Below are 12,971 nucleotides of genomic sequence, written 5' to 3'. Positions count from 1 at the left end.
TCCTTAATTTTCTATTAAAAAAAAGGATAGGGGATTAATTGAAAGTGAAGTACAAGTTCAGGGGGCAAATCATTAGTATACCTTTTAACTTTTATATTTTTTCAATGTTATGTTTTTCTTATTGTCTCTTATTGATTTATTTTACTCAAAATTACAAGTTTATCTTCATATTTAACGGAAAATGAGATGAAATTCACAAAACATAATGGCAAGGGCTAAATTGGCCATTTTAATTAATTTGGGCATTAAATTGGCAGACTTTTTATTTCGGGGGGTTAAGTTCAATTGGGGTCCTAGTTCAGGGGGTGTATGGCAATTTACTCAATTTAAAAAGTAAAAGAAAAAAGATATTTTAAAGTAATTTTTTCTCAGCCATTGGATTAAATCCAATGGTTGTAAGAACCCAAAACAAAATATCTAAAAATGGCTCGAATTCCAAAGTGGAAATTGGGTCGGGTCCTGTCAATGGTGGGTGATCATAAGTTTCTTGGACCCGAACGAGACTGATCAACCATAACCCACTAATTTTCTGTTGAGTGCAAGTGAATATTAAAACCTACTAGCCTCTTAGCACGTGCTTTTGTGCCTGCGAGAGGTTTTTTAAAAATTTTTAAATTTTTGTTGGAATTTAAAAAGATAATGGGTAATTGTTTTCCATAAAAATAGGATCAATTATCAGATTTTTCTTTTAATTTTAATTTTTCTAATATGAAAAAGTGTGAATTTACCATATTATAATAATTTAATTAATAATTTCAATTCTTAATGTTTGTATTAACCAATGATATTTTCTGATATTTTAACTGTTTTACAATTCTCTGCTTTTTGCTTTAGGGTCATGCTAGGGAGACCAACTTTAGATATCAACTTGTGTACCAACTCTCTAATAGAGGTGGAGCCCACCAATACAATGGGTCCCACACTCTATTAGAGAGTTGATACACAAGTTTGTATCTAAAGTTGATTTCCCTGCCATTTTCCTTTGCTTTATAATTAAAACTTAGGTAGAAAATAATCATATTATTTGATAGTAGTACTCACACAAACAGCCTACCATATCCAAATATACGACGTCGTTTATCTCCTAAAACCCCCCATTAAACCCCCAAAATCTGAAAAAGTCTGAAGGGTAGAGAGGGCACACAAAAAAAAAAAAAAAAAAACAACCTAAAAAATGTCCTTGGACTCTCACATAGAGAGTGTTCTGTGGACCCCGGACCAAATCGCCGCCCGAGTCTCCGAGCTCGCCGCCCAGATCTGCGCCGACCACTCCCCTCTCTCCGAGCCCCTCGTCCTCGTCGGCGTCGCCACCGGTGCTTTTCTCTTCCTCGCCGACTTGGCCAGGAGCCTCCGCCTCCCCGTCACCGTCGATTTTATCCGCGCCGAATCCTACGGCTCCGGGACGGTCTCCAATGGGTCCCCCAGGATTTCCTCCGACTTGAAGCTCGACGTATCCGGCCGCCACGTGGTTCTGGTACGATGTTACCGTACTCTGCAACTTCTAGTTGTATAATCGCTTGCATGTTCTTTAAAGCTTGAAAATGACGCCGTTTCGTTTCTTTTAGGTTGAGGACATCGTGGATTCGGGAAGCACAATTGCCTGCTTGATTGCACACTTGGAAGCAAAAGGTGCTTCCTCTGTGTCAGTCTGCGCTTTCCTTGATAAACCATCTAGACGAAAGGTTCATTTTCAGCTCCTTAGCAAGGGAAAATTCTACCGAGGTTTCGAGGCATGTATCTTTCTTTTGTTTTCTCCCTATCTTTTTATTAAATTTTTTGTGTATGTTTGTGCCTGCGCTTGTTTTACCTTTGCTGTTTTGTGAATGTGAAAAATATTTTAGAGGAACCTCAATTCAACCGTGTATTGATTCCATCTTTTGATAAATGATTAGTCTGACTGCTTGGTGGAAATGTTTCATATTATTGTGCAGATTCTTATATTAAACAAAATTCCACTTTGAATTGTTTGGCAGACAATTTTTTATTTTCATGAAACAATTTTTTATTTTCATCTCACATAAAGGCTTGTTGATTGCTTGGCTGTAATGATCTTATTCTCTTCCCTTTGTTGATTGCTTGGTTGTTCTGATTTGTTATTTAAAATTTTATATTTACTTGACTTCTTATATGCGCAAAAGTAAATAGTAGATGATTACTGTACCTTCGTGTAAGTGAAATTTGTTCTTGCTGAGGTAAGTTGCACCTTCTTCTCTACAGTGCAAATAAATATCTCCTCATTTAATTTATAATTTAGAAATCTTTATTTGGTCTAGGATCTCTTTCCATTGACAGTAAATGATATACTGTAATAGTTAGCGAGTCTGTCTGTCTCGCGGCGAGCACAGGGACCTTCATCTTCTTCTCAAAAAATAAGGGCCTTTCATCTTTTCCCCCACTATTCAATTTAGACATATGCCTTTTTCTATAGTTTGTAGTAGGAAGAGAAAAACTCTTTTATTTTTTATTTTTTCAACTTGGGGTATATTTAAGGGTAGTTTGGGAAGAAAGTGGGGTTTTCTTAGAAATTGTGAAAATTTAAATTAGAAGTTAGGGTGAACTTAGAACATGGGGTGAACAAAGAGAAGTGTGGGGTTTAAATAGAAAATCTCTTATTTATATGTATCAAGGTAATGTCTGCTTGCAGGATATTTGATGTGTTCTGTTGCCAGATTGTTAATATGGCATTACAAACAAGAATCTGCCCGAATAATGGTCCAGCCCAGATTGATAGTGTGATAACATAACATCTCAAAACATGTTTTGAGATTTTCCTATGTGTAAGGAAAAACGATTTGTCTATTTCCAAAGTAAGAGGGGAATGGACATATTCTTGAAAGAGATTCCAATAACTGTTTTACGTCTTTGAGTGTGCGCATGGCACTTTAAGCCTTTGATTATCTTGACGAAAATCCGATTGTTGTTAGTGCATCAAAGCTATATCAGCTGTTGGATCAGTATTATTAGTTTATCGGGTATATGTAGAGTCATTCTTTACTAAGATACTTATTTCAGCCATGAAATCATGAATAAGCGACTGTGATGATGTGTGATGATATGTTCCTCTGCAAAACTCTTGAACTGCTCTCAGAGAGAATTTATTTGAAAGTAATGTGTTATTTGCAAGCCATCAGGCATGGCCCTTGTATGTTGTTCATTGTCTTTATAAGTCTTAAGTTTTGTTTTGCTTCACTTTGGAAACTCACTTAAAAGCAATCAAAATTGTCTGCTTATTTGTTTTTGCAGTGTCCAGATTACTTTGTTGTGGGCTATGGAATGGACTTTGCTGAACTTTACAGGAACTTGCCTTATGTTGGTGTTTTGAAGCCTGAGCATTATAAATGATATGATTTGCCAGCCACCGTGAAGAAAACATTGTACTGTTAGCAATAGGAGATGATAAAATGGAGATGGGTGGACTTACGTTCCAGCATGTAACTTTAGATGATGTTTGAAATTACTGTAGCATGTTTACTGAATATAATTCACCATTTTAGACTCCATTCTTTTCCACCCATAATTTGATACCTGTTGTTTCTTCCTAACCTTCATGTTTCAGTAACTTGCTGCACCGTGGAGACCGTTTTTCCTCCTTTTCTCTTTAGGGTGCAGGATGTTTTCTGGAACAGTTGGAACCATACATTGTGAGTTTTATGTAATTTTATGTATTAATTCCCGCATTTCACATATTTTTCAATTGCACACCACATTACTAGCATATTATGTACATCCTTTTAAGTGTTATTGAAAAAGAATATAAACAAAAAGTTCACCTAAATAAAATCATGATCAAAGCACCTCCAATCTATTGAAGGCACATTCCTTGTTGAAAACACCACCCACGAACTTCTAAAGACTGCTGCTCAACGGCGTACGGCTGACGACAACGCAAGACCGTGTACCGAAAAGCTGCAGAATGTACCAACGCCTGAATTTGACGGACGCGACGATGATAGCTACGAAATGTGCCGAACTCCCTTTGGTAATTGCCCACCCACTTTACTATTTTGATGATCAAATAGGAGAGTTTTATTGCCTTCTCCAATCTAAAAGAAACCCTCAAATTGTGAAAGCTTCCCCAACTTGTGAAATCCCCCATGGTGAACGGAGATCATGACCGACCGACCACGGTGACATAGCTCCATCTCTCTAACACTCTTAAGAGAGTGTCTTGCTCATGTCTACCAGGCACTTGAGAGGATGCAACAAATTTAGAGGGTACAACCGCGAGTGATATCACCAAGTACCATTGCCGAGGCAAAACAAGAAACTCCAGTATTTGGCGGAAGCTAGTGAATATTTTAATGTTTTCAATTGCTGACTGCTAAACAGTTACACATTGTTCATTGACCCGAGGGGTAGGGGTGTGATGTATCGAACGAACTCACGAACTGATCAATATTAAATTTGTTAAAATTGATGGAAAATGAGAAGTTATCAAACCATTCCTCATTTGGGGCATTAAAGAGACGATTTACTGTTGCCATTCTTAAAAAATAAGCTTTTTTCTATCAACTTTTGTGATTTTTTTATGCCTTTAGTGGTTAGGGTTTCCTTTGTTCAACAATGGAGGGGAGAGAAATAAATTTCAATTTGTTCAATAGTCATTTTATGTTAGGGCAAATTAGTCTTTTTAATAGTAACAATCGAAGGCAAAAAGTCATACTTAGTCTCCGTAAGTACATTTCTGTCAATTTAATTTTAGTTGATACAGTTTTAAACCCTCACAATTCAAGCTCACAATTCAAGGACAAGTTATAAATTTGGGCAAATTTCGTCCAAAATGCCCATCCACGTGAGTGACACATCCTTACTCCGTCACGAAATTGAACAAAAATTGAATGGTTTCTTAAATTGCGGATATCAAATTACAAATGGTCCAATTGTTAAAATTAAAACCACATAGACAAAAGTGAAAATTCCGATAAATTACAGGGACCAAAACTGATTTTTTATCAAAACTTAGCGGAGGGGCTCGAGTGGCTCGACTCGTTTGCCCGGGTTATCATCGGGGGACTATGAAGGGGTTTTATCACAAACTCAGACATAAACCACACAGATCAGAAAATACACCCTCCATCATTTCTGAGAAACTGTAAAATTACATTGCAAGGAAAAAGCCATGGGAGGAGTAGCAAGGACCCTTCTCACTTTCTCTCTCTCCTCAAACCTCCTCTTTCTATCACGCCTCCCAGCAGCCAAACGCTTCTCTCTCATAAAACTGCCAAAAACCACCAGGGTTTTAACAGGGTTTAGGCCTCTTTGCACCGCCACAACCACAACCATTTCTATCCCCGAAAGTGCCATTGAAGCTGAAGAACAAGAAACCCAACCCTTGAAGCACTCATTGCTTCTTGAGAAGCTGAGACTCAGGCACCTCAAAAGCTCTGCTAAACCACAAACAAGCGCAAATCCAAATGGGCCTGCGCAGAGACAGAGTGAGGATGGGTTGGGTAAGCCAGAGAATAAGAAGAAGAGGGAGGTTGAGAATTTTGGGGGATTGGGTCTGACTGAGGAAGTCTTGGCGGCTGTGAGAGAGATGGGTATTGAGGTTCCTACTGAAATTCAGTGTATTGGAATCCCAGCTGTGCTGGAAGGGAAAACTGTGGTCTTGGGTTCTCATACCGGGTCTGGCAAGACTCTGGCCTACATGTTGCCTCTTGCCCAGGTACTTTTTCTTTGATTTTTCTTTTAAATAAACTGTCTTGGATTACTTTTTACTATGTGGGTGAGTTAAACTTTTGAATTTGGTGTTTTCTTCAGATGTAAAGCTCGAGAATTTGGATAAGTTATGTTGAAACATTGATTTGATTGTGTTTTCTACCACCTTGTATGCCACATTTGTGTAGGTTTTAAAATGTGATGTACTGAGCCACATGTGCTTTCTTGGCATCCACCTTTTTTCCAAAATCCATTTTTTCGTATCCAGTTTATTGGGATTATTTTGGTTACTTAGATTTTTCTCTACTTGCTCACAGTTTCACCAATTTTTAGAAGCACCCCAAATACATTCTAATAGATTATGTTATTTATCAAAACAAAATAAAAAAAATGTTATTTTTCAAGAAAAAAAGGAAATCATGTGAGAGTATGATGCATTATATTGATACTGTCCACTCTTATTTTGAAAGAAAGCAGAATATTGATGCGTATGTTACAACTAGAATTAATCAGAGGAATGCTTTACTCTGTTGATTTTTGTAGCTGTTGAGAAGGGACGAGGCAGAAAATGGGATTCAAATGAAGCCCAGGCGTCCTCGAGCGGTTGTGCTATGCCCCACAAGGGAGCTATCTGAGCAGGTTCTTATATAGTTTATTTAGAATTGGAACCACCCCCTATGGACTCTGCATTTTCTATTGACATTAGGTGGGTTTTTTAGGTCTTTCGTGTTTCCAAGTTTGTCAGTCATCATGCAAGATTCAGGTCTACTATGGTAAGCGGTGGAGGTCGGTTGAGACCCCAGGAGGATTCATTGAATAACCCAATTGAAATGGTAGTCGGGACCCCTGGTAGGGTTCTTCAACATATTGAGGATGGCAACTTGGTTTATGGTGACATCAAATATGTGGTATGTGAAAATGTTTATCTATTTAGTTCTTTGATAAAAACCACACTCTAGTGAGTTGTTGTTCCAGTTTGTGATGTTGGTAATCTCTTAGTAGGTGTTGGATGAGGCAGACACCATGTTTGATCGTGGTTTTGGTCCAGACATTCGCAAGTTTCTTGTCCCCTTAAAACATCGTGCATCAAAACCTGATGGTCAAGGGTTCCAAACTGTTTTGGTCTCTGCAACAATGACAAAGGTGTGCTGACTTGCATTTCCATTTTATTTAATACATAAGAAGCTAAAATTATAATCAGGGGCTATAGAGACCAATTGAAAGTGAAGCTTTCCTTTCCCACAGTCACCAATCAGGGGCTATGAATGAGCCTAGTAAGCTTTATTCGTGAATATGTATTGAGTCTCTCTCTCACTCTCTCTCTCTCTCTCTCTCCCCAAACCCCATGCCCCCCACGCCGCTGTGGCCATAATAAGAGTAATGATTGTTCATGCTTCCAGAATTGATTTTGTTTTATATAACTTTGATTTTTACATTTGCAATAGTATTAAAGTTGATGTAGCACATCATGCCTCGTGTTCACTCATATTGTAATTTAATCTAGAATTTGTCTTCTAATTTGCGTATGATATACTTAGGTTTTCCAAACACAATATCAAGAAAATTGACATAGGAGGGTTAATTTCTTTTACATGAATATGTACGTGTTCTCTTTTGGAATTGCTCACGCAGGGATAGATTTTCTTAATTTGATAACAAGGGAATTGTCATAGGAAGGGCAAAAGTCTGTACATGAATATGAAAGCATTTCTTTGGGCTTGTTTGGGTAGGGACGGATATCCATGAGCTATTTTTAGAAATACCCAAAAGCCTGCCTCTATGATTTTCAATAATTTTTGTATATTTCCAATAATTTTCCATTAGCTCAGAGATGTGTTAAGAAAATGTCTTCAGTACGATTCTTGGTATTGAATGACTTGTTGAAAAAATAATAGCAATATCCTTTATGCATACCAAATGCAGAGAGCAGATTATACGTCTAAATTTCCCTAGAGTTCTCCAACTTGATTGTATAAGTTACACCATTAGAATTGAAGGAGCAAACTGTGAAAGACATGGATTCTAATGAGATATCCAATTCATTAAATAATTTCCTAACAATGCTGGTTGCACAATTAATCTTAGCTGAACATCCATACGGGGAGGGGTGATCAATTTCCTGATTGATACATGGAACCTTTAAAGAAGATGTCATCCACTCTACATACCTAAATCAACCCAGAAGTTGCTTTAGAAAAATGTTATTTAACTTTGACAATTGTAAGCTAGCCAATTTCTTATGCTGAAATTGTCTTCGATGAAGACTTGACCTCGTGAGATTTTGCAGGCAGTGCAAACCCTGATTGATGAGGAGTTTCAAGGAATATTGCATTTGCGCACATCCTCACTGCATAAAAAGATTGCATCTGCTCGACACGATTTCATTAAGCTTTCAGGTTCCGAGAACAAGCTGGAAGCATTGTTACAGGTCTAATTCCGTGATGCCCTTTCTCTTTTTCATTCTTCACTTATCAACTGGTGGTTATGTCTCTTGACAAGAATAATTTGAAAATAGAGTATGTAATTAATCTCATGAAGAGTATCTTCCATTTACAGTTCATACTATTTGTATGTAGGTTAACTTAAAACCATTGGGATGCATGGAAGTCTTTGTTTAATTTGCTCAATATAGATATGAAAGTTTCAGTCAAGAAGCAAATCTTTACTTTGACAAAGTTATAGGAGTAAAGAAATGCAGTCTAAGAAATGATCCATTTCATGCTGTTTTGATTTTACTGACATGATAAGTGTGCTTTGCAATTGGTTGCGTGCATCCTTAGCGATTAGTTAATAAATATGTTGGGGGTGCCTAGTATTAAAAAGTCAACAGATAAACCCGAAGGTTAACGCAAACATGATAGCTGTATATTTCACTACTAATGGTGAATGCTCTCTGCCATTGGAGATACAAGCCCCTACAAAAAGTCGTAAGCTTTTGATTTAGATGTATAGAGAGTTTGAATTGTTGAAGTTTTATTGTGAACTATGCCCAGTTGCATAGTATTGTGAACTATGCCCAGTTGCATAGTCCTGCTGGATAAGATTGTTGATGAGAGAGACCAATTTAAGTGGCAATTCCGGGATCTTGTGATAATTTGTTATAAGTTTAAGGTTTTCGGAGGGAAGAAGAGAGGTTTGGTAATAGGAGATGTGCTGTTCTGGAAATCCTTTGGGTGGAGAGGAATAGAAGAATCTTAGAAGGTGTAAAGGGGAGGATGTGCACTATTTATGAGACAGAGTTGCTTTGTGGTCTTCTTTGCAGGCTTACCTTTCCTCTGAGTTTAAGGGCTGGTCTTTTCATTCTCTTTATTTCGACTTGATTGTTATTTTAAAGGGTTTATATGTATATTCCTTGATGAACATATTGGTGGAACTTCAATTTCTTAAAATACAGCTGTTTCTTCCTCAGTAAGAACACAGCATCGCAGCTGAATTTTTTTTGGAATGGCATAGAAAAGAATTTGCTGGTTAACAATGAAGTAAATTTATAAGTTATTAAAAGTCATAATTATATATTTTTTTGAGACCATTTATAGATTGGTAGTATTGAGGGTTGAAGCTGAATTATCAAGTAACGTTTTAAATCATATAACTGCGTGACAATCCAAGATTTATATATTAATCTGTAAAGTTTATAGGGTTATTTAAAATGTTTTTATATGTATTTTTCTGATGAACAAATTTATGGAACTTAAGGTTTCTAAACTACATATGTTTCTTCCACTTTAGAAAATAGAAGTTTTTCATCTTTTAAAATGCATCTGTTTCTTCTACATAAGGAACATAACATAGTGCCTGAATGCTCTGAATGGCATAGAGAATAATTTGTTGGTTAGAAAGGAAGTTTAGAAGTACATATTGGCATATCACGGCATTGAAATTAAAGACATTTTACGGTATCTATGCAGTTAATCTAACTTAATTGTTTCTAAAAGAAGCCTGGAATTTTATATGGGTATTGATCTGTATTCTTTTAATCCTGGCTTAAGTACCCATGACTTAATGTAGCTTTTCTTCATGATAGCGTGTCTCTGTATTGTAGCAGTCTAACAATAAAGCACTAGTGTAAATTTTATGGTGAACACAGGTTCTTGAGCCAAGTTTGGCAAAGGGAAATAGAGTGATGGTGTTCTGTAACACATTAAGTTCCAGCCGTGCTGTGGATCACTTTCTCAATGAAAATCAGATCTCGACTGTGAATTACCATGGTGAGGTGCCAGCAGAACAAAGGTGAGACAATAAAAGATATTACCTCTCATACTCTTTCACTTGTAATGTCTGCATGTTTCCACTTCAGATAGAGTCCATAGTATCATATCTGTTTCTGCTACAATTTTTGTATAAGAGGTGCCAATTCATGCATTACAAGTTTTAGTTTAAGGTCTCAGATCCTAGTAAAAGAGGTTTGGTATCTACACTGCATAGTTGTTAGTTTAGCTTGAGGTTCGCAGAATGTGTTCATACCTTCTGTATTTTCAAGGTCTCATTTACTTTTTCTGGCCTCTTGCAATGGAAAGATGTACAAAGTGATGCTGACAGGATTGTTTTGTTTGTATTATGGGCAGCTGGATTTCTTTCTTGTGATGACATGAGATATCTGTGTCTCAATATTAATCAAATTCTTTTTGTGATGACGACTTATTTTCTGTGATTTGGACCATATTTCATATATAGCTATAACAGAGGTTTTTTTCTTGACTAGACTTAAGAATTAAATGCACATTTGTCTGTTGCAACGGTTGAATGGCTTCTTCTTTTCTTTTTGTTTTTTTGGTGTCAAGTGAATGGTTCATACTGAATTCAAGCCACACTGGTTTTGCTTTGCTATAAAGCCTGTTATACTTTCTTGAGTTTGAGTTTCTTCTGCATGCCATTGGCTGAAATTGTTGGCTTCACAGCACCGGTTGTTAAACTTATTAATTTGACTGCGATGTCAAATGGAGAAGGAAAATATTTACCAATATCGTCTGGTCTTTGGCACAGTGTTTGCATGTAAGGGATGAGAACTATGAAGCTTGGATGTATAGTAAGGACACCGTAACACATACATATACAGCAGCTGATTGAAATCAAAGTAGTCTATTTTACTATTTTCTGTGTAGGCCAAGGGTTGGTAATTAGATTTTATATACTTTTTATTTTCATTCAGTAAGGGAGGAGTATTTATCAATATCAATTGGAATAATTCTGTAATTGCACTGTAGTTTTCCCTATTTATATTGAGAATACGATGTTACAATTGTAGTTGTCATAAATTTCAGCTTAAGTTTTCTTTTAATTTCCTCCATTCTTTCCCTGTTCTATGTTAGAAGCATATATATAATATATAGCTTGCTAGATAGTTTGGCAATATTAGATGATGCAGGACTGTGAATCTGAAACATTGATTAGATTGATTCTTGCCTGAATATTTGGTCCAGATTCAGTCTGGAAAAATAACCTTTACCATATGGATATACATATACAGTAATGTTCTCTTGTTAGACAATGTCTAGCAAGAGAAATTAATATAGAAAATTACTGAACAGTGACCTTCAGTCAGTTTGTATGAATTGATCATTTCAACAGTTAATGGTCTTGTTGTTCTACTACACTTCAACCAACGTACATCACTAGTGTTCAATTTTAGTGCTTAGCCTGACTGCATTCTTTTAACACTGCAACACAGGGTTGAAAACCTCAAAAAGTTTAAGAGTGACGATGGAGATTGCCCCACATTAGTCTGCACAGACCTGGCTGCAAGGGGACTGGACTTGGATGTAGACCACGTTATCATGTTTGATTTTCCCTTGAACTCTGTAAGCATGAGATATCAGCTTTGTTTTTCAGTATCTACTAATTTGACATTGTATTAAAGACTTCTTTTTCTTTCCTTTTTATACTTTGGAGCTTAAACTTTTACCTCTCTTTGGGCTTTTTAGATTGACTACCTTCATCGTACTGGAAGAACTGCTCGTATGGGTGCAAAAGGTATACATGTATTTTCTACTTGCACTTCTGAAAAAGATATTGTTTCCTTACTTTTTTCATTAGTGAAGTTTGTAAGAGTTAACGGGAATGCTTCATCTGTGCTCGACTTCACCGACTCTTTTGCACTGTTTGTTTTTTTAAATTTTTTTAATCAATTCCATGCAACAGATTTTGATGGACAAGATATTGCAGGGAAGATAAGATATCTTTAATATTATGATGTTGAATAAATAAAAAACAAAGAAACTATTGAAAGTATTCCATGGTAAGATTAATTTTCACTTTGCATAAAACAGCGAAAAGGAAAATGAAAGAAAAAAAAGACACTTATGTAAAGTTAGCCTTTTGTAATGTTACACCTTTTCTGTAGTATTCATTTGTCCCTTTGCTGACTATCTTTATACTCGATGACGGGACGATTCTATGGAGTGATTCTCATAGTTTGTGATAACCATTTTCTTTTTGTTGTTGGGATTGTACAGCAGGTCTTAATTGTGTCTAAGTATACTCTTATGTTTTCTTGTAACAATTGCAAAATTAAGATAATTCTTGCAATACAGGGAAAGTGACAAGTTTGGTTGCAAAGAAGAATCTTATGTTGGCGAATCGAATTGAGGAGGCAATAAAGAAGAATGAAAGCTTAGAATCGCTCAGTGTAGATAGTGTCCGGAGGGACATTGCCCGTTCCCGAATTGCTCCACTGAAAGGAAACTTGGTAAGAGTCTCAAATCAGAAAAATAAGAGCAGGTCAGCATCTGCTCCTGCAAAATTCGGAAAAGCATCTTTTCAGGCATCAAAGTCGGTAAAGCCTTCCAATGCAAGCACCTCAAGAAAAGCTTCTTCCAGTGCAAGCACCTCAAGAAAAGCTTCTTCCAGTGCAAGCAGCTCGAGAAAAGGTTCTTCCAGTCCAAGCAACTCAAGAAAAGCTTCTTCCAGTGGGAAGTGGCAACCAGAAAGCAGAAGATCGAGTGTAGTTAAATCAACAGCTTCGAAGTTAAGCGTTGTTGGGTTTAGGGGACGGGCTTCTTGGTCTGACAAGAGAGAATCAATGGCGTCCAGCTGATTGTAGTCGAACTTTTGGATCAAGTTTGCAATTAATCGCCCTTTTCAGAGTTGCCCCTCTATAAAATGTGCATATTAAAATGTTTTGTAATATTAAATCTTTAATGCTTTAATTTGCAAAAGAAAAAAAAAAAAAATGATATTCTTCTTATTGGTCTTCACTCGATTTTTTTCCATTTTCTTTTCCCTAATCCCATTACGTTAATACTCAATGCTGTTGTAATTTTCCATGCTATAATTGTACATGATGGTTTTTTTTTATTTTTTATTTTTGTTTTTTT

At 36.5% G+C, this 12,971-nt stretch overlaps 2 protein-coding genes across 2 annotated transcripts; both read left to right on the top strand.

Moving 5' to 3' along the window:
- Positions 1-1,060: 1,060 nt before the first annotated feature.
- On the top strand, positions 1,061-3,669 carry LOC117612281 (hypoxanthine-guanine phosphoribosyltransferase). Its single transcript, XM_034341062.1, has 3 exons — positions 1,061-1,474; positions 1,566-1,730; positions 3,244-3,669. Exons 1-3 carry the CDS (start codon positions 1,175-1,177, stop codon positions 3,340-3,342), a joined length of 564 nt encoding a protein of 187 aa, XP_034196953.1. The 5' UTR covers positions 1,061-1,174; the 3' UTR covers positions 3,343-3,669.
- A 1,332-nt stretch (positions 3,670-5,001) lies between these two features.
- Positions 5,002-12,866, top strand: LOC117637915 (DEAD-box ATP-dependent RNA helicase 39). Its single transcript, XM_034372967.1, has 9 exons — positions 5,002-5,665; positions 6,202-6,297; positions 6,378-6,566; positions 6,661-6,801; positions 7,946-8,086; positions 9,746-9,888; positions 11,327-11,456; positions 11,580-11,628; positions 12,189-12,866. Exons 1-9 carry the CDS (start codon positions 5,120-5,122, stop codon positions 12,689-12,691), a joined length of 1,938 nt encoding a protein of 645 aa, XP_034228858.1. The 5' UTR covers positions 5,002-5,119; the 3' UTR covers positions 12,692-12,866.
- The last annotated feature ends 105 nt before the right edge of the window (positions 12,867-12,971 follow it).

Source organism: Prunus dulcis, chromosome 8 (assembly GCF_902201215.1).
Source record: "Prunus dulcis chromosome 8, ALMONDv2, whole genome shotgun sequence".
Classification (NCBI taxonomy): domain Eukaryota; kingdom Viridiplantae; phylum Streptophyta; class Magnoliopsida; order Rosales; family Rosaceae; genus Prunus; species Prunus dulcis.
This window is presented reverse-complemented; position numbering and strand designations above follow the sequence as displayed.

Excerpts from the sequence above, each read along its gene's own strand:
- LOC117612281 (XM_034341062.1), top strand. The coding sequence starts at position 1,175 with ATGTCCTTGGACTCTCACATAGAGAGTGTTCTGTGGACCCCGGACCAA. Across the intron at positions 1,475-1,565 it reads CCGGCCGCCACGTGGTTCTG|GTTGAGGACATCGTGGATTC; the intron begins GTACGATGTTAC and ends CGTTTCTTTTAG. Across the intron at positions 1,731-3,243 it reads AATTCTACCGAGGTTTCGAG|TGTCCAGATTACTTTGTTGT; the intron begins GCATGTATCTTT and ends TTGTTTTTGCAG.
- LOC117637915 (XM_034372967.1), top strand. The coding sequence starts at position 5,120 with ATGGGAGGAGTAGCAAGGACCCTTCTCACTTTCTCTCTCTCCTCAAAC. Across the intron at positions 6,567-6,660 it reads ATGGTGACATCAAATATGTG|GTGTTGGATGAGGCAGACAC; the intron begins GTATGTGAAAAT and ends ATCTCTTAGTAG. Across the intron at positions 6,802-7,945 it reads TCTCTGCAACAATGACAAAG|GCAGTGCAAACCCTGATTGA; the intron begins GTGTGCTGACTT and ends GAGATTTTGCAG.